The sequence below is a fragment of the Oncorhynchus keta genome, chromosome 25, assembly GCF_023373465.1.
Source record: "Oncorhynchus keta strain PuntledgeMale-10-30-2019 chromosome 25, Oket_V2, whole genome shotgun sequence".
NCBI classification, from domain to species: Eukaryota; Metazoa; Chordata; class Actinopteri; order Salmoniformes; family Salmonidae; genus Oncorhynchus; species Oncorhynchus keta.
The window spans coordinates 19020894-19044172 of record NC_068445.1 but is presented as its reverse complement, the minus strand read 5'-3'; the positions used below and the strand labels follow the sequence as shown (position 1 = coordinate 19044172).

General features: G+C 45.3%; 1 protein-coding gene and 1 long non-coding RNA gene across 5 annotated transcripts; both read left to right on the top strand.

The window, feature by feature from the left end:
- Positions 1 to 257: 257 nt before the first annotated feature.
- LOC118358343 (transcriptional activator MN1-like) lies at positions 258 to 20170 on the top strand. Of its 3 annotated transcripts, XM_035736067.2 has the most exons (3): positions 258 to 5054; positions 10049 to 10119; positions 18461 to 18555. In XM_035736067.2, exons 1-2 carry the CDS (start codon positions 1433 to 1435, stop codon positions 10087 to 10089), a joined length of 3663 nt encoding a protein of 1220 aa, XP_035591960.2. In that variant the 5' UTR covers positions 258 to 1432; the 3' UTR covers positions 10090 to 10119; positions 18461 to 18555. The 3 variants fall into 3 exon arrangements, with proteins under 3 accessions (XP_035591960.2, XP_035591959.2, XP_035591961.2); XM_035736066.2 differs by lacking the exon at positions 10049 to 10119 and having other exon boundaries at positions 18461 to 20170; XM_035736068.2 differs by lacking the exons at positions 10049 to 10119; positions 18461 to 18555 and adding an exon at positions 13438 to 18438 and having other exon boundaries at positions 259 to 5054.
- LOC127911686 (uncharacterized) lies at positions 10152 to 12663 on the top strand. Of its 2 annotated transcripts, none has more exons than XR_008078904.1 (3): positions 10152 to 10287; positions 10355 to 10754; positions 10885 to 12663. It is a non-coding gene; the product is annotated as an uncharacterized LOC127911686 (long non-coding RNA). The 2 variants fall into 2 exon arrangements; XR_008078905.1 differs by lacking the exon at positions 10152 to 10287 and having other exon boundaries at positions 10310 to 10421; positions 10554 to 10754.
- Positions 20171 to 23279: the final 3109 nt, after the last annotated feature.

Here is a 23279-nt window from a genome sequence, read left to right as displayed (position 1 = left end):
ACAATTAAGGAAATAACATAGGCTTAATTTATACTAACATATAGGCGTTTATTCATTCACAAGTGTATGTGATCTAAAAACCCACAATGAGATTGATCTCAAACAAAAAATGAAAGTTTAAATTGCATAGGCTATATAGATCATACATTTAAAATACAATGGAGCAAGTAACACACCTGACACGGGCTAGAATACACTTTATTTGAGAACGGCGCTCTTTTAAGATACACGACGTTACTCTCTCGTTCTGTGTTTCTCATCCACATCTTGGACCACCTTAAAAGATGGTCCCTCCCTCGGCATTGGCGCTCCGCAGCCTCCGATTGGCGAGGACCTCATGGATGGAATTGGTTGCAGAAATGCAAAACTTGTTGCTGGTTCCCTGAATGCGTTGATCTCACACAGCGCCAAGCGCCAGACAAGAGTGTGATCTATCTCTGAATTGCTCCAAGCTGGAATAGACCACATCAGAATCGGGAGCAAAAGGAGTGCGTTATAGTCTACAGAGTGCAAGAGTGAGGGACACAGCCGATAGAGGTTCCGCGCCTACTGGGCGCTTGGTGGGCACATGATCAGGACAGGTTGGACTATGCTGTCAAGCCGCTCTGTGATGGTGGAGTGCGGGTAGTGAGTGCTGGAGGCTCCGGGACACGGTGGTGCAAAAGCAGCTCTCCAGATAGCCATCATGACTGGGCTGGATTTTCCCTCCGGACTTGTAAAATTGCTTATAGTTCAGTAATAAGACATTTCACACAGAACTGTGGGAAATGTTTTCTTTTGATTGCAAAACAACGACCAATTAGAATTGTGCAGATTGCCGGTGGATTTCTATAGAATGGGATCTTGAAAGGACACTCCAAACTGTGCGTCCTGGGACATTTGACGAACTGGAATAATGAAGTGGACGAAGAAGATAGTTATGTGTTTATTTCAATTTTCATAAGCCTTGTGAACTCTGTCAATCATAAATCAAAGGAGGGGTTTTTGTCAAGTTTGTAAAGAAGAAATTTGCTTAGAAAACTTTGGAATATGATATTATATCAAAGTCACATTGCAAGCGAAACATATTTTGTATCATTTGTAAATTAAAGGAATAAACAAACGCCTATAGAAATAGACGGAAACGAGCAAGGACAGACTGTATTTTCTTGCTTCGTTGTCCTCTCCGGTTTATTTTCGCCACAACACTTTAGGGACAAGTTGGATATTGGAAAAAACTATGAGAACTTATTGGGTGAGTGAACCGATTTAAGATCCATGGGCTACGTTTTAAATCAGAACTTTTAAGATATCAAAAAAATCTATTGGGCATTCTCTTCTATTTTCGTTTTTGTCCTCTTTTTTTTGTGTGGAGATTCACAGAAAACCAGACTAAAGCTAGACTGCCTATGCCAGGCTAGCTGGCTGTCATGCAGGATTGATATCGGGAAGTATGTTTGGGCTGGAGCAGTTTGGTTCTCAGATTAATAGCATAAACCCTGGCCAGTCAGAGAGAAACATAAACCAGCCAAGACTGAACATGAGCTCCCATTACAAAAGCCCCGGCTTTCATACCGGAGGCCCGCCGGGAGCCGTGGAGCCGGGCATGGGCCCTTTGAACGAGCCTCCGATGCTCGGGCTCAATATGAACATGAATGGGGAGCAGTACGGTGGCTTTCACCCGCGGGGTCACTCGGAAATGCATGCAGGCAGTGGACTCCAGCAGCAACAGCAGCAGCAAGGACCCATGCATGGATTTTTCAACAACCAGCAACCTCATCAAGGCCATCCCCACGGCCACCAGTCTCACCCTCACCAACACCACCCTCATTTCAATGGGAACTTTGGAGGCCCAGACCCAGCATCATCCTGTCTGCATGGTGGCAGATTGATGGGCTACAACAACAGTGGCATGGGGCCTCAGCAGGGCTTTGGAGAGGGGTTTGACCCCATCGCTGAGGGCCAAGCAGGGGACGGCTTCTCCCAGCAGCAGCAGCAGCAGCAGCAGCAGCAGCAGCAGCAGCAGCAGCAGCAGCAGAGATCTGGTAACATGTCTGAGTTCCAGCACAACGGCCCCCCTAACGGCAACCACGCTGTTCCTGCCCCCTGTCTACCCCTGGACCAGTCACCTAACCGGGCAGCATCCTTCCATGGTCTGCCCTCCTCTTCCTCCTCAGAGACCCATGGTCTGGAGCCTCGACGGATGCCCAATCAGGGTGCTGTGGAGGGATTAGAGTATAATTTCCCCAGCGAACCCCCAACTGGACATTTTGAAGTACCTGTATTTTCCCCCTCAGAATCAGAGTCTCAGCTTCCTCACTTTGGACCAGGAAGGCCGGTGGCCGGTGGCAGTTTCCCTGGAAACCCTGCCATGGCTCGGACACCGGGAATACAGGGCATCTCCAAAGGGCACCAGCAGCCACCCCCACAGCCCCAGCAGCCTCAGCAGCCTCAGCCTCCCCCACAGCACGGAGTGTTTTTTGAGCGCTTTGGGAATGGCCGTAAGATTCCCGTGGGGATGGAGCTGGGGGTCAGTGCTAGACACCCTCTCATGCAGCAGCAGCAGGCTGGTTTGATAGCGCGACAGAACTCATGCCCCCCAGGCCTCCCCCGGCCTCCCCAGTCTGAGCCGGGCTCCATTAACCCCAACATGCTGGACGGTGGTGTCATGATGCCTGTCCAACACAACCAGTTTGAATATCCTATTCACAGACTGGAAAATAGGGGCCTGCACCCCTATGGGGACCCCATGTTTAATATGCAACAGCCGGCTCCTCCTCCTCCCGCCCAACAGCCTCCGAATCAGAGGCTGCAACATTTTGACTCTCCTTATATGAACATGGCTAAAAGGCCCAGATTTGAGTTCCCTAACGCACACGGAGGGGAGAATTGCGGCACGTGGGGTAGTGGCATGCACAATGTGCAGGGCATGGAGAACCACCTCTCTCCCTCGGCCTACCCTGGCCTACCTGGGGAGTTCACGCCACCTGTGACAGATGGTTTCCCCCCGGGTCCACTCCAGCACGCTGGGCCGGAGCAGCAGTCTATGCAGCAGCGGCAGAATGCGGCCATGATGATCAAGCAGATGGCCTCTCGGAACCAGCAGCAGAGGATGAGGCAGCCCAGCCTGCAGCAGCTGGGTCACCATGGCGACGTACCTCCAGGCCCCATGGTTCATGGAGGCCCAGTGGGGAGCATGCCGCAGCCCAACTTTGACAGGGAGAATGGGGGCAGGATGCCCAACTTTGAGGGTCAGAACCCTCATATAACTCAGGAGAACTGGTTCCCCGGTTCTCACCCACCAGGAGAGATCATGTCGCGGCGTATGGGGGTAACGGGTGGAGAGGCTTTAGCCCACGACATGGGGCTGCAGCAGAATGGAGTCGGTATGATGTTCAGGCCGGGCATGAATGGGATGGGCATACAGGAGCCAATGAGGATACCTGGAGATGGACACGTACAGGCTCTCCACTCTCCTGGTATGCACCCCCAGTTTGGCAACAACATGGGCAATCTCTCCCAGATGCAGTCCCCCGGATCCGGGATAGGACACCCCAATGCACCATCAGAGAGGCGGCCGACTGACTTCCCTGCCGGGCCTCCCATGGGATCTCAATCAACGTTTCCTTATGGAGGGGTTAACCGTCAGGGGGCACCACATAGCAATCCCCAGGGGGTGAACACCTCACCAGGGAGCTACCCTCCACAGTCTGAGTTCCCCCCAGGCCAGCGATCCTCTGTCAGTAAACTTGGGGCACTCTCCCTGGGGAACTTTAGCAAAACCAGCACTAAAGACAATGTTTTCGGGCAGAGCTGCCTGGCGGCCCTTTCCACGGCCTGCCAGAACATGATAGCTAGCCTAGGGGCCCCCAACCTAAACGTAACATTCAACAAGAAGAACCAAAATGAGGGCAAGCGAAAACTGAGTCAGACGGAGCAGGACATTAATAGCAGCACAGTTAACGGGACTGGCAGTGCTGGTCCTGAATATTTTCAGAGCGGCACTTCCCAGAACAGCCAGATGCCTGGCAACGGGAATAGCAACATTAAACCTGCAGGTCAAAACCAGACGCTGCAGGGGGAAGCCAGTGCCCTCTCCCCAAATTACAACATGGACGCTACCCCATGCAGTGAGGGGAAAGCAGCAACAGGGAACGGGAGAGGGAGAGGGAGGAGAAAAAGGGACAGCGGGCATGTGAGCCCTGGGATCTTCTTTTCCTCTGACAGCGGAAACCCTGTTGTAAGTCCAGGCCAGCAACCCCCTTCAGCTGGCGTTGGGGAGAGGGGTGGGGGTACGCCCCATGAGAAACCCCTCCCATCCCCCTCCTGGGGAAAAGGAGGTGACCTTATGCTGGGGGACCAGGCAGACCTGATGTCTTCTCTGGACAGTGGCATTCAGAGTGTCACCAAGTCTAACAGTAACTCACCGCGCATAGATTTTCCTGATGATGTCAGCGCCCACTACGGCAACGAGGATGAGGTGTCCTCTAGCTCAGATGCAGGAGGTGCTCCTGCCTCCAAGCCCAACCGCAGCCCGCACATCACCGGCTCACCCAAGCTGCAAAGGGGGGAACAGGGCCTGATGAATGGGCAGAAGCCCCTAGGCATGCAGGACATCACCAATCACACTACCTCGACACCCGACAGCTATGGACTGAGTGCTGGCGGGGGCACGGTGGGAAACGGAGTTGGTCACCCGGGCACACCTGGGATGGAGCAGGTACGCACCCCATCCAGCACCTCTGGCCAGGATGACATCCACCCTCTGGAGATACTGCAGGCCCAGATCCAGCTGCAGCGCCAGCAGTTCAGCATCTCAGAGGACCAGCCTCTGGGCATGAAGAATGGCAAGAAGAGTGGTGACTGTCTCTCACAGAACGGAGACAATGAGCTGGCGAGCTGCAGCCCGGATGCTGGGAAGGGCTCAATGGGCACTATTGACCTTGACACTCTGATGGCAGAGCAGCACGCCACCTGGTACGTGCCCAGCGACAAGGCCCTGATGGATGGGTCAGAGGACGACAAGGCCATGGCACCCTGGGAAAAAAACAAGAGCCAGAATAACAGCAAAGAAGGTAATTGAATATGCTCTATGGTTATATTTCCCACTTTATTTTACTATCTGATTAGTACTGTCTTATTGCTGTATTTACACACACACGTGCGCGCGCACACACACACACACACATCCGTCTAAGGCTGTCACTCAACATATCAGCACATAAGCCCAATGTTGTTTTGCATCCCCGATGAGTAGAAAATTATATGAATGCTAGTCTAAAATAAGTCAGGACTTCCTTTGTGCGTGTAGCCTATGTCTGCAGTTATTTGAAATGAGCTGTTCTATGGAAACAGGTAGATCAGGTATATCGAGTTTTATATGTAGACTAGAAAAATACATAAATAATTAATTATGTTTTTCTGTGGGCCTATAGGACTACACAGGGGATAGGCTATTGGACCACAGACTAATTAACTATTCGAAATAAAAAAGCACTAATCAGGAAAACATTTTAAAACGGATTTATTGTGGTTCTAAATAAACATTAGATTATCATTTGGTGCGTGTTATGGATTATTCTATTGTTGAGGAACTTCAAAGGAACAGCGCGAGAAAAGTAAACATTTCCTGTGGTGCTTTATCGGGGTTTTCAGGTTGAACAACTACACTGAGAAGATGAATAGGTTTCCGAGATGCGTTTTCACAGCAGGGCTTCCCCTCCATACATATCTGTTGGTTTTTGTTATTACTATGGGATAATAAACGGGATTGGAGAAAGTGGATTGATTTTAGATTAGCATACTATTGGAAAGGGCAGCATTATCAGGATATATGAAGAAGAGTGATATTACTATAAACAAGAGTAGCCTATCTTAATCTTTTTTATTTCGAACCTTTTTTCTCTCCTAAATATGATGTGTCCTCGCAGAACAGATTTTCATTGAACATGATAATATGATACTAATAGAAAATAATACTATAATAATAATGGTTGCGTCATTCACTTTTTCTAATCTGTTTAAAACTTTTGATTTTATTGTAGACTATTGGCAACCACTTTTTTCGCCAACTTGGTTCAGGAATAAAATGTTTGGTCGTGAGATACAAATGCTTATTTTTTCACGAACAAGTTTAAATTCTAGTATTCTAGTAGCCTATGCCACGAAACTGTTGTAGTCTTTAATTTTAAGTGCTTGTTGAAATTGGTATAGTGTGATTAGAGACGCTGGCTAGCACTTTAAACATTTTACGTAAACGGTTTGAAATCCTGTCAATCAATCATTAACAACACAAAAAATGTTCTCCTGTTTTTGGATTACCGGTCATATATAAGGCATCTGGTTTGTTTTATTTCATAAATAGGAAATGAAATAACATGCATTTAAAATAATAATAACAATTATTATTATTATTATGACCTATTATTATTTCCTATTATTGTTTATATTAGGACTGTGCTATAGCTACAACAGGGACTTGGATTATTTTTTTAAAAGCACTTTTTTCCCCTTCAATTCAATCCAGTGCTGAAGTGACTTTGTATTGACCGCTCCTTCATCAATCAAAACCTATTTCAAATAAATATTTAAATTATGAATTCAATATTGCCGATTTATGTCGTATTTTATGTCGCAATATTTTTCTGTGCAATTGTAATGTCTTTTGTGTCTCGATATTATTTTCTGAGGCCACTCTTTTTTTCTATAGACATTTGAAAATCTATAGCAAGAATGAAATGGTAGTCAGTCAGTGCTGCAAAAGGCGGTAGGTCGCAGTGAGACGTTATTAAATCGCTACCGCCAGAGACGAGACACCAAAACTCTCTTGTGAATAGGTAGCCCCCAGCGCGTATTCACTATCCCTTTGTTCTGGCTAACTGCGGGAGCTGAGAGGAGAGGGGGCGCAGGGCACGGAATCTGGAGTCATAGCGCCCTTGTTTAGGAGGCAGAGCAGTCAACCAGACCAGGCAGACACATTCTCGCCTTGTCCATATAGTTCATTTTTTCAAGATCCACATGTCTTAGCAAGGCGCACTTATTCTTCAGAAAATGCACAGCAACAGCCACTTCGATTTTGTTAAAGTATTTCTCTCTCGTCTCTCCTATCTCCGCACATTTTTTCCTTCCTCAATTCAGCTCCTTGCAAGCACAAACCCCATGCTGCTCGGCTCGATCGATAGCTAGTTAGCACAAATCACGGATCTTGACAGTTTCTCATTTGAGTGCTGCAGACGGCAAAAGATGAAAAAGGGTTGAGGTGTGTTGCTGGATTTTGAGATTGAATTGGATGTTTTTCAAGAGACGCGCGAAATCCTATGCATTCAACGAAACGCTACGCTTCAGATAAAGATAAATAGGGCCTTATGGTTTTAGTTGCACATACTAGTAGGCTAGTAAATATGACCCCTATAGGCACAATCGATGAAAAGTTATATTCTCTTGGAAAATGCTAAAGACCAGGATTCTGAAAGTTATGTTGGAACATTTCATAGAACACACGTGTCAAACTTATTCCATGTAGGGCCGAGTGTTTGCCGGTTTTCGCTCCACCCTTGTATACGATTGACAAAATAAGGTCACTAATTCGTCAGGAATTCCCCTCACCTGGTTGTCTAGGTCTTAAAAAATAAAATAAAAACGCAGACACTCTACCCTTTGTGGAATGAGTTTGACGACCCTGTCATAGAAATGTGAACTTGTGCTCCGTAGAAGTGAAATAAAAATATTGATGAATGTAGGAATATGTCAGTATTTTTTAAGTTGTGGAATCTATTTATGTTTGTTATTGATGTCTTGTTGCAAGTCAACCAGCTGGTTAACAGGTGAACACTAATGGTCGTTGCATGAGCCTAAGATTTACAGTGACAGTTTAAAGAAACATTTTTTTTCGAATTGTCTTGTTAGTTATCAAGGTTCTCAGTACAGTTCACAAGATATCTTATAGTTATCCTATATACTAGTAGTAATAATAATAATAATGTTATAATGCTAATGATAGCTGGTTTACAATTCTAATTTAAATAACACTTTTTTTCACACAATTTCAGCATGGTTCCTTTCTATATTCCTGCATGATGTGGCTAATCAATAAAAACGTTTTAAGATCACACATTTCAATTGAATACACAGCACATTTTGCGTAACACACACATGGGGGGCTGCATAGGTCCTTACATCCTGGGATCAGCTTTAATAGTGGGAGTCCTGAGTGATTGTGTTACTTGGGCGCTTTATAGACTGCATTCAGTGTTTTTACGGGAAGTTGAGTTTAACTGCCCAATTGAGACAGGTGGGTTATGGGCCTCTGTTTATTTGGGGAGGGGGATGGTTGAAGTGACATTTGGCAATAGGCCTCCCTGTGCCTATAGCAGAGGTACGGGTGGTAGTGTCATGGGGAGGACAGGAGCTGTGGTGTTTGGGGCTCTGTGACTATAGGTGAGGTCTCAGCCAGTGCAGGAGTTGGGATCACAGAACAGACTGCATTCTCATATATATTGTTAATGGTGGTAATGTTTTCAGGCCAGAACATGGTGCCAGAAGTGCCTCATATGTATATGGGATTTGATAATATTGTTGCATTCAACAATACTGTTAAAGAAACATATGAGATTGAGCATAGATAATGAGAAAGTCCAGCTTGCCTGTTTGGGAGTGTGTTGTGTTTTCTGTGTTGATGTCTGTTTACCCTGTGTGTCTCAGCCCCCCCTGTATGAGTTTCCACTGTGGTTTAGAGACCGATGTGTTTGTCAGTAACTTCCCCCATTGGACCCGTCCGTAGCTTATTCTGTCTGTGTGATAAACTACCATTCAGCCAAAGCTATTCACTAAGACATAGTCATGTCTATTGTAGGCATGAGGCCCATATACTGTATGGCCTCCGTATGCCAGTGGGTGTATATGTGAATGAAGGTACTTGGTTGCGTTTTCAGCAAAATGATGAGAATGCATTTTCCCCTCCTTTTTCATCTCCATCTCGTCCTCTTGTACCCTCTTCGCCTCTCCTTCTCTGCTCCTGGTGTTATAGCCAGGACCTGACGGGTGGTTCTGAAAGACGTGCACACTCTTGATAACAAGCAACTTGTCGCCCTAGGAAATGATTCAGTTGGTTTTATTTTTGTGAGTTTTTGCTTCCGGTTTGACCACACAGGGAATGTTATTTACGGTGTGTGTTATCACTTTGTACATACTGTGCTAGGATCTGTCCTCTGGATGAATACGGTGTCTCATGCAACAGAGTGACTGTTCTAGTGGTGGTGGAGTGACTATTAGGTAGAGCATGCGCTGGCTTGCTGTTGGCATGTGTAGGAGAGCAGTGGGTAGAGAGGGGACTTTTCATGCTTAGACACCCTGATTAAGAGGCAATTTAATCCAGTGCAACAGGCATATTGACATGCCACCTAAAGAGACCTAGGAAGAAAGGACAATGTTCCTTTAAGACCACCCCACCTTCCCACCTTTCTTAGTTTGTTAAAATCATACTTATCGTATTGACATTTCATTCCAGCGACAACTCATAAATCACATGAGTAATTTTTATTTCCCTTTTTTCCTTTCTTAAAGCAGAAAATAGATGTGATTGACATTTGTTTGAATGAAGAGAAAACAGCTTGGGGCGGTCCATGTTCCAGATCCCTCCTTGCAAGGCGTTGCGTATTGACTTCCTTAACAACACACACCCAGGCAGCATAGTGTTCTCTGCACTCTCCCATACTGCAGTAATAATAATCATTATCATAATCATAGCAATTAGCCCTGGTAATATTGTTCTCAAAAGTGCCAATTCATCCTCTGGCACCTTCTGTGAGTTAACTTGGTTATTGACAGATACAGAAGGCTAGTGAGGATACAGAAGGCTAGTGAGGATACAGAAGGCAAATGAGGATACAGAAGGCTAGTGAGGTGTGTGTCGTGTCTTTTGTGAGGAATATATTATAGCTATAGCCGCAAACGGCATAAAAGTGCAGACTTTGAGATATTTTAAGTTGGACCTTTCCTCATTTTTATGCATTTATTTTCTTATGTCTCTTCACAAAGTAATTTCTGTCTCCCTTTGTGAATTGATCCCTAGGGTTGAAGGAATGTCACACAATTCCTACACTATCAGCATGAATCAGTGGGCATTAGGACTGCTTTCACCATGTAAGTGTGTTTGTTCATTCCTTACCCCCCCCATCGACAGTTACCGGGGCTAAGACAAATATGAGACGCATGTAAATGGGTTTATCAGCTGGAGGGACCAGAGGTGTATGTGTGTGTGATGACGACATGGAAACTCGATAGTGGGTTTATCAGCTGGAGGGACCAGAGGTGTATGTGTGTGTGATGACGACATGGAAACTCGATAGTGTGGGTTTATCAGCTGGAGGGACCAGAGGTGTATGTGTGTGTGATGAAGACATGGAAACTCGATAGTGTGGGTTTATCAGCTGGAGGGACCAGAGGTGTATGTGTGTGTGATGACGACATGGAAACTCGATAGTGGGTTTATCAGCTGGAGGGACCAGAGGTGTATGTGTGTGTGATGAAGACATGGAAACTCGATAGTGTGTGTTTATCAGCTGGAGGGACCAGAGGTGTATGTGTGTGTGATGAAGACATGGAAACTCGATAGTGTGGGTTTATCAGCTGGAGGGACCAGAGGTGTATGTGTGTGTGATGAAGACATGGAAACTCGATAGTGTGGGTTTATCAGCTGGAGGGACCAGAGGTGTATGTGTGTGTGATGAAGACATGGAAACTCGATAGTGTGGGTTTATCAGCTGGAGGGACCAGAGGTGTATGTGTGTGTGATGAAGACATGGAAACTCGATAGTGTGTGTTTATCAGCTGGAGGGACCAGAGGTGTATGTGTGTGTGATGAAGACATGGAAACTCGATAGTGTGGGTTTATCAGCTGGACCAGAGGTGTATGTGTGTGTGATGAAGACATGGAAACTCGATAGTGTGGGTTTATCAGCTGGAGGGACCAGAGGTGTATGTGTGTGTGATGAAGACATGGAAACTCGATGGTGTGACATGTTTGATTTATGCAGACTTGGTCACAGGCTTGTGGTTTCAGACCTTTGCTCAGGTGTCTTGTATGCTGGAATAGACTCTCTGACTTGTAGTGAAATGGAAATAGTTGCTGGTAGTCACACCTCTCTCAGTTCCAGCTCTGAGAATTCATCACAGTATGATAAAATTATCTGACAAGTTATGTCAGGGTTCATCACAACTTATTTTAGCTTCACGTCAGTTTGGCCTGCTTTATGTCAGTTTGGCCTGCTTTATGTCCGTTTGGCCTGCTTCACGTCCGTTTGGCCTGCTTTATGTCCGTTTGGCCTGCTTCACGTCCGTTTGGCCTGCTTTATGTCAGTTTGGCCTGCTTTATGTCCGTTTGGCCTGCTTGAAGTACAATCCCCGCTAGTATGTAGTACATCCACAGGAGACCCCAATACATTTGTAATTATCACTACTACTGATGAACTGCTAGCACGTATAACACCGGCTCAGCTGAGTGCAGTAGTAGCATAGTTAAGCTGTGGAAAAGTGTGTAGTCTCCTGTCTTATAGATATTGCAGCTCATAACAGAAGAATTACATGGTTTCTGCTTGTAGTTTCCGCTCGTAGTTTTGATTATCTAGATGTTACTGTGTATGTGTGTATCCACTGAATGCTGAGGCCTTTGCAATACACTTACCACCAGTGACAGTCAAAGGAGGCGTGTTAAAAAATGTCTTTGTGACTGATGTAGAGAGAAAAGGATGAAAAAGGTTCCATGCCTTTTGCTAGCTGGATTTCTGACTCTTCAAAATAGCAGTGTTTTGTTTTCCCTGGGGAAGAGCGCTGAAATAAAATCAAACTTGTCTGTGTGTGTGGGTGTGAATATTCCCCTTGGAATGGAAGGCTGAGTTTGTCTGGGAGATGCAGGGTGGAGGGGCGGGCACCGGAGGCTCCGGTTGCCTGGATGTATGTGACACGTTTCCTAATGTCCAGGGTCTTAATAAGCCAGTGCCCAGAGGGACTGGAAAAAACAAGGCATCTACTATTCCTGTAGAAAATGAGATATATTTTTACATGTAGCTACCAACAATCCCTGTAGAGATGATTTTAACATAGTTTGTGAGAAATGCAAGTTGTCTTAATCAATTAAATAGATTATAATCCTTAACACTCCCTCTGTTCATCAGAGGTGTACCATGCTAAAGCTACTAGGCTTTGTGTGTGTGCGTGTGTGTGTGTGTGTGTGTGTGTGTGTGTGTGTGTGTGTGTGTGTGTGTGTGTGTGTGTGTGTGTGTGTGTGTGTGTGTGTGTGTGCGTGCGTGCGTGCGTGCGTGTGTGTGGAGGTGTTGTCATAACGCCAGCAGCAGTTATGTTATTTGGCATACAGGTAGTCGTCAGATTTCTTTAATTCGTATTGAAAAATTGACAAATGAGTTATGACACCAGAGCTGTTTCTCTTGGGAGAGAAGAGGAGAGACTGATCGAGTACTAGCGAAAGCGAGAGAGATGGAAAGAAGTTTCTCTTTTTTTCTGGGAACATCTTAGGTTTCGACTTGCGAGGTCGAGCAAGATGGTAATGGCTGTCGTTTGCCTCACTGTAAAGAGAGAAAGAGAGAAAATAAGTCTTACATTTTCTCCACAATTCCATCCTCTCACCTTCCTTATTTCTTTTTTTTAGGGCAGTTTAGATACTCGGATGTTAGAAACAATGGTTCAGATTTTTTTAAACAGCACATTTGAGTCTTTTCAACAGTGGAACAGTCATCACTAAAGCTTAATACTGTCATTATACCACACAGCAATTTCACCTTTAACTCAATAATTATAATTATATTTTATTTACAGTTTTAACATTGTGTTTTTTCAACTTTGTGTTGTTATCTTGGAAATGGAAAAGGATTGATTATATTTGACATAAAAAATAATAATTGTGCAACCAGTGCTAATTATTTTGAAGACATTATATGTACATTTCCAAGTAAATCTTTATTTTCTTCAATCAAGGGTCAATTAATTAATTAATAACAGGATAATTATTATTTCAGTCAATTATATTCAGTCATTTGATTTCAAATGTTAAACTATTTCTATCACAAACACATGAAAGTGTAAGATTCCTTGAATTGACCAGCTACCTTCCCACATTGAGGACTAGCTGAAATAGGGATTGTATGTTAAGGGTTGTGGCTGAGCAAGTCAGCCCCCTAAACCCATTCCGACCCCCCTCCTCTCCTAGCGTCTCCCTAGCAGATGCTCCTAATCCCTACATTTCCACTGTTTTCATGAGTGGTTGGGGTTTCCAAATGGGCCAAAAATACATACACAGAGTGTGTAGTGACGGACTGAAACAAAATAGAGAGCGAGACGTAGATCAATATGTCACCTACTTGGATGACATGGATGACAGGTCCTGGACATGGTTTTGATTTATGCAGGAGGTACTAAATCACTTCCCGTGTTCCCTTTTGTGTCTAGTTTCCTAAGCGCGTCTTGCGGCCTGAGGGGGAGGTGTGTGTGTACGAGGGGATGGCTGAAGGGAGAGAGTTTACTAGAGAAGGGGTGAGGAGGAGCGACCGGGCCAAGGCCTGCCTGGGCAAGTTTTTTTCCTTCTTGTTGCAGGCCAGAGAACAGAGAGGAAATTCAAACCAAAATAACCCCTGTGCCCTCGCTTGAAAAATGTGCCCCCTCCATATCCACCCTTCTCTGAGGGGAAAGGTCAACCTGTGGCAGTGGGGTTGAGTGGGGGTCGGAGAAGGCCTCCCATGCCATACTCCCCCACACCAACTACCAACCCCCAGGCCACCATCAGATACCTGGGTCATACCTCCAGTAGTTCCCATATTCCTCGCACAGGGATTCCTGTAGCCCCTCACCAAGCTAGTTGAAAGCAGATAACTTAATGATTTTGTATATATATTTTGGTGATTGTGATTTAATGTGAAGCCTTGCTCTGCTGGTCGGTCTGCTTAGTGCAGTAGAGAGGCGCCGGATCACATGTCCTGCTCTCAGGTACCATGAGCCTTCAGGAAAAGTGTTAAAGACCTAAATGACTAACCTTTAAAGTATGCTCTATGATAACAGAAATGTTACATCGTTTTTCTGTGTTCTTTACCATCACTCCTTAGATTGTCGAAAAAACAGACTTTGTATCTGTGCATTGTGCTCGCGAACTTAGAATCTTCTCTAATGTCCTTAGTGTTAGTTTTTTATCATAGCGATCCTAATTAAATGTGTCTTCTAATTTCTAATTCTATGGTTGTTATGCTACAGGAATCTGTTCTGAATTCACTCACTGTCATAGGAGCAGAGGCCTCTAGGTGTTTTCACCAGAGAGAGGCGAAGGCGGATTGGGCTGGTTTGTGTTCGGTGAGGGTAAGGTCGAGCCCCGGGGAGCACAGGGTTAAAGGTGAAGTGTCGTCATAGAAGTATAGCTTGGGATAGAATGGACCTTGGAAATCAATGTGACGGCTCTGGGAAATTCTCTGGCTCCGAAAGAGAGACCAGCGAACACCAAGACACACATATACATAGTCTTATTTAGTACAGTGCTTGCGAAAGTATTCGGCCCCCTTGAACTTTGCGACATTTTGCCACATTTCAGGCTTCAAACATAAAGATATAAAACTGTATTTTTTTGTGAAGAATCAACAACAAGTGGGACACAATCATGAAGTGGAACGGCATTTATTGGATATTTCAAACTTTTTTAACAAATCAAAAACTGAAAAATTGGGCGTGCAAAATTATTCAGCCCCCTTAAGTTAATACTTTGTAGCGCCACCTTTTGCTGCGATTTCAGCTGTAAGTCGCTTGGGGTATGTCTCTATCAGTTTTGCACATCGAGAGACTTACATTTTTTCCCATTCCTCCTTGCAAAACAGCTCGAGTTTCTAATGCACACATCTGCACAAGGACTTGGTACACAATGTGCATTTAACTATCATAACACTTAATTTTTACCTGCCTTTACAACATAATAATTACCATTAGCTTCATCAGTTTACATTAATCGTTTAATAAAATGTTTAGGTTGACAATTATAGTTAGATTGTGAGAATATGACATTTCTTGTCGTTCAATAAGGATTCCTTCCCAGGGTTGTTTACAGACTTAGAGAACTGATGGCATGACGTGCACTAGATTCAGGCCGGCAGCTTCCGACATATTGGTGTCAGCCAGACAGAAAAACAGAAACAGAGCAGTGTGCTGTGCTGTGCTGTGCTGTGCTGTGCTGTGCTGTGCTGTGCTGTGCTGTGTGTGTGTGTGTGTGTGTGTGTGTGTGTGTGTGTTCTCTTCACAGCACGCTAGTGGAAAGCGTTGTTCACCTGTGTATATCGTCACGAGCTGTGTCTGTGTGTCTGTGTGTCTGTGTGACGGCTCTATAAGCCTACGTGGAGGAGTCACACTGTAAATCACACACGTTTAGAAAGAGGAGAGGAATAGAGGTGGATTAAAAAACGGAGCGTTTGAATTGCCATGGTTACCTTTTTTGACTTGTAATATGGTTAGGGATATTTAACTGTATTTGTGGTTCAGCTTAGTTGGTTGTGATATTATTGTTTTCTTCTTTATTGGGTATTCGCCCTGTGTGATGCTAAGCACTCGTTCTCTGAGATGAATAGCCTATCACTGAGATATCACTGTGGATATGAACAGTACGCTGCATGGCAAAATAATGCGAGTCATTGAACAGCCTTAACAAGGTTTTATTGAAAAGAGATTCCACAGCTTGTAAAATGTCACGGTGATTTGGGATTTAGGCCTGTGTGATGTAGAATTTCACACTGACGTTTCCACTTTTGAACCAATATGGTGCCGTGGATAATGCTTAACATTTAAGTGTAGCGTGTAGATTTTCCACCGAAATTCCATCTCTCTCGGCTCCCAGGGTATTACCTAGAAATATCCACAGATACACTACAATTGACTGGCTTACTCCTTAAATGGAGAGCTTTGTATTATTTTAAAGGAAAATGTTTCTCTGCTTGTAATAATACAATTTGAGAGGTACTTTTTTTTGATTATAGGTACTTTTTTTGATTATAGGTACATTTTTTTGATTCTAAAAACATTTTTAAAATGTAACTAGGAAACTGGTGGCAATCACAACATTGTAAATGATTGTTTATGTGAAAGTATCATTGGTAATGCTAATGTTTTTATTTTGATATATAAAGTAACGTGGTCACACGAGCACACGTCTGAGCATGGCTCTGGGACAGTGGGAGTGGATGCTTTTGACTGTGTGTTTACAGTCCTTGTCCTTGCATGTATGAGGCTGGGGGCCATGTCTGTCTGTTTTGGGACCATGCAGACTGTGTGTGGAGCGGCAGCTGAGGGCTGGTGTGGGTATGGCAGCAGTGGCGGTGGTTGGCGGTGTGTTTTGTGGCTGTGTTGTCAGATTGCTGTGTGTCAGCAGAGAGCCAGGGGAACGCTTGGCTGCCTATTCAGGCCGGTGTGGACCCTGCTGTGCCCAGCTACCATGGGCTGTCGGCGGGTGCTGGAGGGCACAGTGCTGGGGATGGGAGTGGGGGGTAGGAGGAAGCACTTGGAGAGGGGGTTGTGGTCCAGGCTCACTGAGTATGGGTGTCAGCCATGCAGAGGTGTATGGCAGGGCCCTCTGGCAAACGCTGGCTCTTGCCACCATCACCAACTAATCCCCACACCCACAACCCCACACACCCGTCCCCTCCCCCTCTGCCTTCCTCTCTCCCACACCGTCGCTCCGCTTAGTCTCCAGAGTCCTTGGGTGATTTGTGCGGAGGAGGAGGGAGAGAGATGCGGGAGCGACGTGAGCTTGGCTGCGTGACCTTTTACCAAATCCCTCCGCTTTTCCATTCCAGTGGTCGCTGCCCAGACAGGCTGGGGGGCAAGGCTGCCTCACTACCGCCCTGCCTTCCCGGCCCTAGCCTGTCCACCCTGCCTCCTTCACTCTCTGTCCTGACCTGGCCTTGTTTCTCTGGCTGCATGTTGTTAACACCGTGTCATAGTTGCTCCAGGGAAGTAAAGGAAGGGAGAAATATATACAGAGAGAGTGAGAAAAACAAAAAAGCATTTGGGAAGAGAGAAGAGATAAAAAGGAAAGTGTGACACAGAGACTGTTTTGAGGTCAGAGTATCTTTTCTCTTCTTCTCTCTCTCTGTTCTGTCACTTTGTTGAGTAGTGAGGTGGGCAGATCAGAGTAGTGATGGTGTGATGTACAGGCCCTGTGCCTAGAGCAGAGTGTGTATCATAGTCTCCTGTCTCTGACGCCTGTACCTCAGCATGTCTGAGCTATTTAGAGCTTGTCTGTCTCTGCGGCTACGCTCCCACTCAAAGCAGTAGTAACAACCTGGGGCTGAGGAACACAGCAGAACAGTGTTTTGAGTGCTAAGGACAGATGGGAATAGCCTGATTGATTTTTACAGCAGGTATCCACCATGTTCACGCACTCTTTTTTTTAGAATGCTCAGAGCATGCTTGGAGGCAGACCCCAAACGCATGCTGCAATGCTGCAGTCACCAATGGGGCTTACTGAAACCAGCGATAGTAAGAGTCTGACAACCTCTCTCTCCCGTCATCTCTACATCTAACTCCTTGCCCTTCTCTCCTTCCTGCCCCTCCTACACTCTCAGAATGCTGCTGGTCTATATCATGGCAGATGCGTGTAATTTAGCCTAGCACTTTCTGTCCTCGTCAATCTACCTCTCGCAAATGTTTTCTTACACAACGCATGCAATTTGACTCAGAGGATGGATTATGCATCTCAACCGGCAGCGTTCCCCATGTCCCTCTAGAATTGCACGGCTGATTTTTATACAACCTTCGATAAACCTATATATGGATTTTCTGGAAGCTTGGTTCCATTTAATATAGGTTTGACACCTCGGTGACGTGGGGTCGATTCTGCAGCAGGGTCATTATACCAGTAAATTAGGTCATGCAGAGTTAAAGGTCAGCCTCCTCACAGCCCTCTGACCTCATGACCAGAGGTTAGGGAGGAGTGCTCCCCATTTGCACGGGTGACCGGGACTGACAGTGTGTGTGTGTGTGTGTGTGTGTGTGTGTGTGTGTGTGTGTGTGTGTGTGTGTGTGTGTGTGTGTGTGTGTGTGTGTGTGTGTGTGTGTGTGTGTGTGTGTGTGTGTGTGTATGTGTGTGTGTGTGTGTGTGTGTGTGTGTGTGTGTGTGTGTGTGTGTGTGCGTGGTCCTCATAGGCAAGGAGAAGGTGGGGGATGGGTTTAGAGCGTTGTCGTTTTCCAGCCTGCAGGATGGGGGTGGGAGAGGGAGAAGGAGAAGGAGAGGGGTTATTGAGGTCATTTTACTGCACAGATTTTGAGTGGGATGAGAATTAGGATCTAATTTAGATATAGGATTTTATGATTAATTCTAGTGTTGACATATTGACTGAAGATGTTTATTTTGGTTGTTGAGGATGAATGAATGTATCCTTAATGTTCCTCAGTGCTGGCCCACTCACTAACCCTCTCCTCTCTCTGTGTGTTTGTTTCTCCTGTGCAGAGTCAGAGCTGTCTCAGAGTAAGGCTGGAGTAGGGGTGGGGGCCCCAGGGCCCGGAGGGGGCAATGGGGGGAGCCACCTGCAGTGCCTGTCCGTCCACTGCACAGATGAGCTGGGGGACAGTAAGGGCCGAGGGGGGCCCGTCTCCTCTTGGCGCTCCCTGCACTCCGACATCTCCAACCGCTTTGGGACCTTCGTGGCTGCCCTGACCTGAGCACAACCAGGGCAGCCCAGAAGATAGAGGGAAGATCAGAAGAAAGAGAGAGAGAGGGGGGTGGAGAGAGTCAGAGGCAGATGATAATGAAGACGACAGCAATGATGAGGATGATAAAAAGGTATTGATGATGAGGATGACATAAAGGTATTGATGATGACGTAAAGGTATTGATGATGAGGATGATGTAAAGGTATTGATGATGAGGCGTCTGCATTGGCTCTCGCCTGTTCAGGGAGAGAAGGACATATACACACTCATACACACACATCAACACATACACACTCATGCTCACACACACTCACACACACTTTTGGGCACAAACACATACACACTCACTCATGCATCGCTGGACTATACAGCTTGGGCTCTATCCAGTGGTGCCCACATCTGGGAAACCTCAAATCATCCTTTTAGTTTTTGTTGTTTTTTGAAGAAAACAGGAGAAATGTCAATGGAGGAAAGAAAAAAACTAAAACTGAGAAAACAGAAAGACAAAATGTCCTTGGCTGTATTGGGATAGCAGTGTTGAGTCTCTGTTATGTTACATTCTTTAGACATGAAAGTTGTCTCTTAGTATTTGGGAGCTCTGTGATTAATACCCCATCCTCACCAGCTGTACCCTGTACCTGTACTCAGTGACCTCCTAGCCGTGGTTCTCTCTGTGGGTTGGAGGTGGTACCACCCACCATGCCTGCCCCCAGCCTAGTGTATAGATCACTGGGACTGGGCTTGGGTATGGCCTCAAGCAGAACCACCCTGACCCATATTCACCCGTTGAGGGACTCTGGTCATCTTTGTCAGCCAGAGTTTGGAGGATATGTGTTTGAACCAGCCCTTCCTCCCTCCCATGGCTCTCAGGGGTACATGGAGAGGAGAGCAGCCCTCGCACCAGGACCTCTCCCTCAGACCTGGATCCCCATTGTTACCCAGAGACACAGGAACCTGATGAGATTTGGACCTTTTGAGACACTGTACCTCACAACCTCACCAGGCCATCCTCCTGGTCCAATAGAACTGGCATGGACCCTGAAACAGGGGGAGGAAGAGTGGGAGGGAGAAATAGTTTATTTTTGGTGTGGGTATCTGCAAAAAGGGATTCCTGAATACAAATTCCTCTCTTTCACTCATTTCCTCTTCTATTTAGCTTGGGCTCCAACACAGTTATACAATACAGCCAATGTAAACTGTAGGGGAGGTCAAGGAACCATTTAATAAGGGATTTGAAAAAAGGAATATTGGTATTGCACATGTAAAATAAGAGAACATTTGCTGTGTGTTAGGCAATCTTGTAACCTTTAAATAAAGCTTCTGTTGAATTTGAATTTGTGAAACAATAGATGGAGGCCTGTGACGGCATCTTACCAACTGTTTCTTTTTAGTTTTCTTTTTTTAATAATATGTAAAGTGCAGTCGTCTGTTTTCCTGCATATTGTATATATCTGTATATGTTTTAATTGAGTAACTAAATAACAATAAATATGACGTTAATGGTGAATTTTATGATTGCTTGTTTTTATTCATGTTGTGCCCTTATATTTGTCTGTCATAATAACAAAGTCGCAATTTATGAATGAAAATAACATTTAATACTGTATAATAATATAATAATGGAAATATTGCTATACTCTGAAGATATCTCATATATATATATATATACCTGTACCTATATATATATATATATATATACCTGTATATATATATATATATATATATATATCACAAAAATATTCATTGGGACAAGTTTGTCTGGGGAGGTTGTGTACCCTGTAGTCTAAATCAGCAGCATAAAACAACTGGCATGAAGATATTATATACTAGTAATAATTAATAATAGTCTTCCTCTCTCTCTACTCTCAGCATTTTTTAAAGGCCCACCTCATTGCCTGTCTCGCCTCGCTTTTTGTCTTCTCTGCCCCCATCCCCATCTGCCTCAACCCCGCCCCCCCAGCTCACTCTCACTCACCTGCTCTTTATGGGCCATCTACATGGATGGTTAATGGTAATCAATAGCTCCCCAGTGTGCCAGCCTTGAGGGAGGTGGAGACGTCAATGCTGTCTAACAGGGCTAGTGATCAGCCAGCATCCCCACCATCATCCTGCCTGGGAGACACTTACACACACACGCACGCACACACACACACACACACACACGCACGCACACGCACGCACGTACGCACACACACGCACACACACACACACGCACGCACACGCACACACACACACTGTATCAGTCTTATACAGCTTGTACTGGGAAGAATGCATACATGTACACCAACACTGCCTGCATACAGCCTAAATATATGTGTGACTGTGAACTGTGAACTGTGCTCGAATCTATACGAATGTGAACTGTGCTCGAACGTATATACACACACACACACACACACACACACACATGGATAGATGTGATGTGGAGATATTGATCAGTGTTTGGGTGAGATTGACATTTAATGCGTTCATGTGTTATTGTGCATGCGGTTTATGTATTATTTTTAGCAGTGTCAATCCACATACACATTCAGACCATTTCACTTGTTCCACATTTTGTTGCTTTACAGGCTTATTCTATAATGGATTAAATAAAGGTTTTCCCTCATCAATCTACACACAATACCCCATAATGATGAAGCAAAAACATTTTTTTAGACAATTTATTAAATTGCTAATTTATTAAACATGAAAAACAGAAATACCTTATTTACAGACGTTTTGGTATGACACTCAAAATTGAGCTCAGGTGCACCCTGTTTCCACTGATCATCCTTAAGTGGTTTCTACAACTTGTTTGGAGTCCACCTGTGGTAAATTCAATTGATTGGACATGATTTGGAAAGGCACACACCTGTCTATATAAAAGTCACAGTTGACAGTGCATGTCAGAGCAAAAACCAAGCCATGAGGCCGAAGGAATTGTCCCTAGAGCTCCAATACAGGATTGTGTCGAGGCACAGATCTGGGGAAGGGTACCAAAACCTTTCTGCGGCACTACAGCACTGAAGAACACAGTGTCCTCCATCGTTCTTAAATGGGAGAAGTTTGTAACCACCAAGACTCTTGCTAGAGCTGGCCGCCCGGCCAAACTGAGCAATCGGGGGAGAAGGACCTTGATCAGGGAGGTGACCAAGAACCTGCTGGCACTGACAGAGCTCCAGAGTTCCTCTGTGGAGATGGAAGAACTTTCCAGAAGGTCAACCATCTCTACAGCACTCCAAAAATCAGGCTTTTATGATAGAGTGGCCAGATGGAAGCCACTCAGTAAAAGGCACATCACAGCCCGTTTAGAGTTTGCCAAAAGGCAGCTAAAGGACTCTCAGACCATGAGAAACAAAATTCTCTGGCCTGATGTAACCAAGATTGAACTCTTTGGCCTGAATGCCAAGCGTCACGTCTGGAGGAAACCTGGCACCATCCCTACGGTGAAGCATGGTGATGGCAGCATAATGCTGTGGGATGTTTTTCAGCTGCAGGGACTGGGAGATTAGTAAGGATGGGGGAAAGATGAACGGAGCAAGCTACAGAGAGATCCTAGATGAAAACCTGCTCCAGAGTGCTCAGGACCGTGGTAAAGGTTCACCTTCCAATAGACAACACAGGAGTGGCTTCGGAAACAGGTCTCTGAATGACCTTGAGTGTCCCAGCCAGAGCCCGGACTTGAACCTGATCAAACATCCTTGATATTTCCCCAAAAAAGACATTTGCAAAAATTTCAGGAATATTGTTTTTGCTTCGTCATTATGGGGTATTGTATGTAGATTGATGAGGATTTTAAAAAACATTCTTTTTTTGATTAAGGTTGTAATGTAACAAAATGTGGAAATGGTGAAAGGCTCTAGATACTTTCCGAATGCACTGTTGCGTGTCCCAATATAGCCCAATGCTTACTTAAACTTCTTTTGGTATTTTTTGGACTAGTGTAAAATAGGGGACAACTCAACCTTGAGCGTCTTCAGAGGTGTGTGTCTTTAAGACAAGGATCACCCGTCAGCTCTTGATGATACTAGTTTGACTGGTATTTGGCAGTATTGTTGACGTCTGACGCTTGATATGTCCAACCCTATTCGTCAGGGTTGGGTGACTGCTTACTGAATACACAGCATTTCAAGCTTCTCTGTTGTTGACTAAACCTTGAACAATGTTGCTTCATACCAATATGCAGGATTTTCTCTGTCATCTCTGTCTGTGTGTGCCAGCCAGCAGACCTGTTTCAGACCTGTCTCACCTTACTGTACCTGTCTGTCTGGTTTACCTGTCTCTCCTTGCTGTACCTGTCTGACTGTCTGGTTTACCTGTCTCTCCTGACTGTACCTGTCTGTCTGGTTTACTTGTCTCTCCTGACTGTACCTGTCTGACTGTCTGGTTTACCTGTCTCTCCTGACTGTACCCGTCTGTCTGTCTGGTTTACCTGTCTCTCCTGACTGTACCTGTCTGTCTGTCTGTCTGGTTTACTTGTCTCTCCTTACTGTACCTGTCTGACTGTCTGGTTTACTTGTCTCTCCTGACTGTACCTGTCTGTCTGTCTGGTTTACCTGTCTCTCCTCACTGTACCTGTCTGACTGTCTGGTTTACCTGTCTCTCCTGACTGTACCTGTCTGTCTGGTTTACCT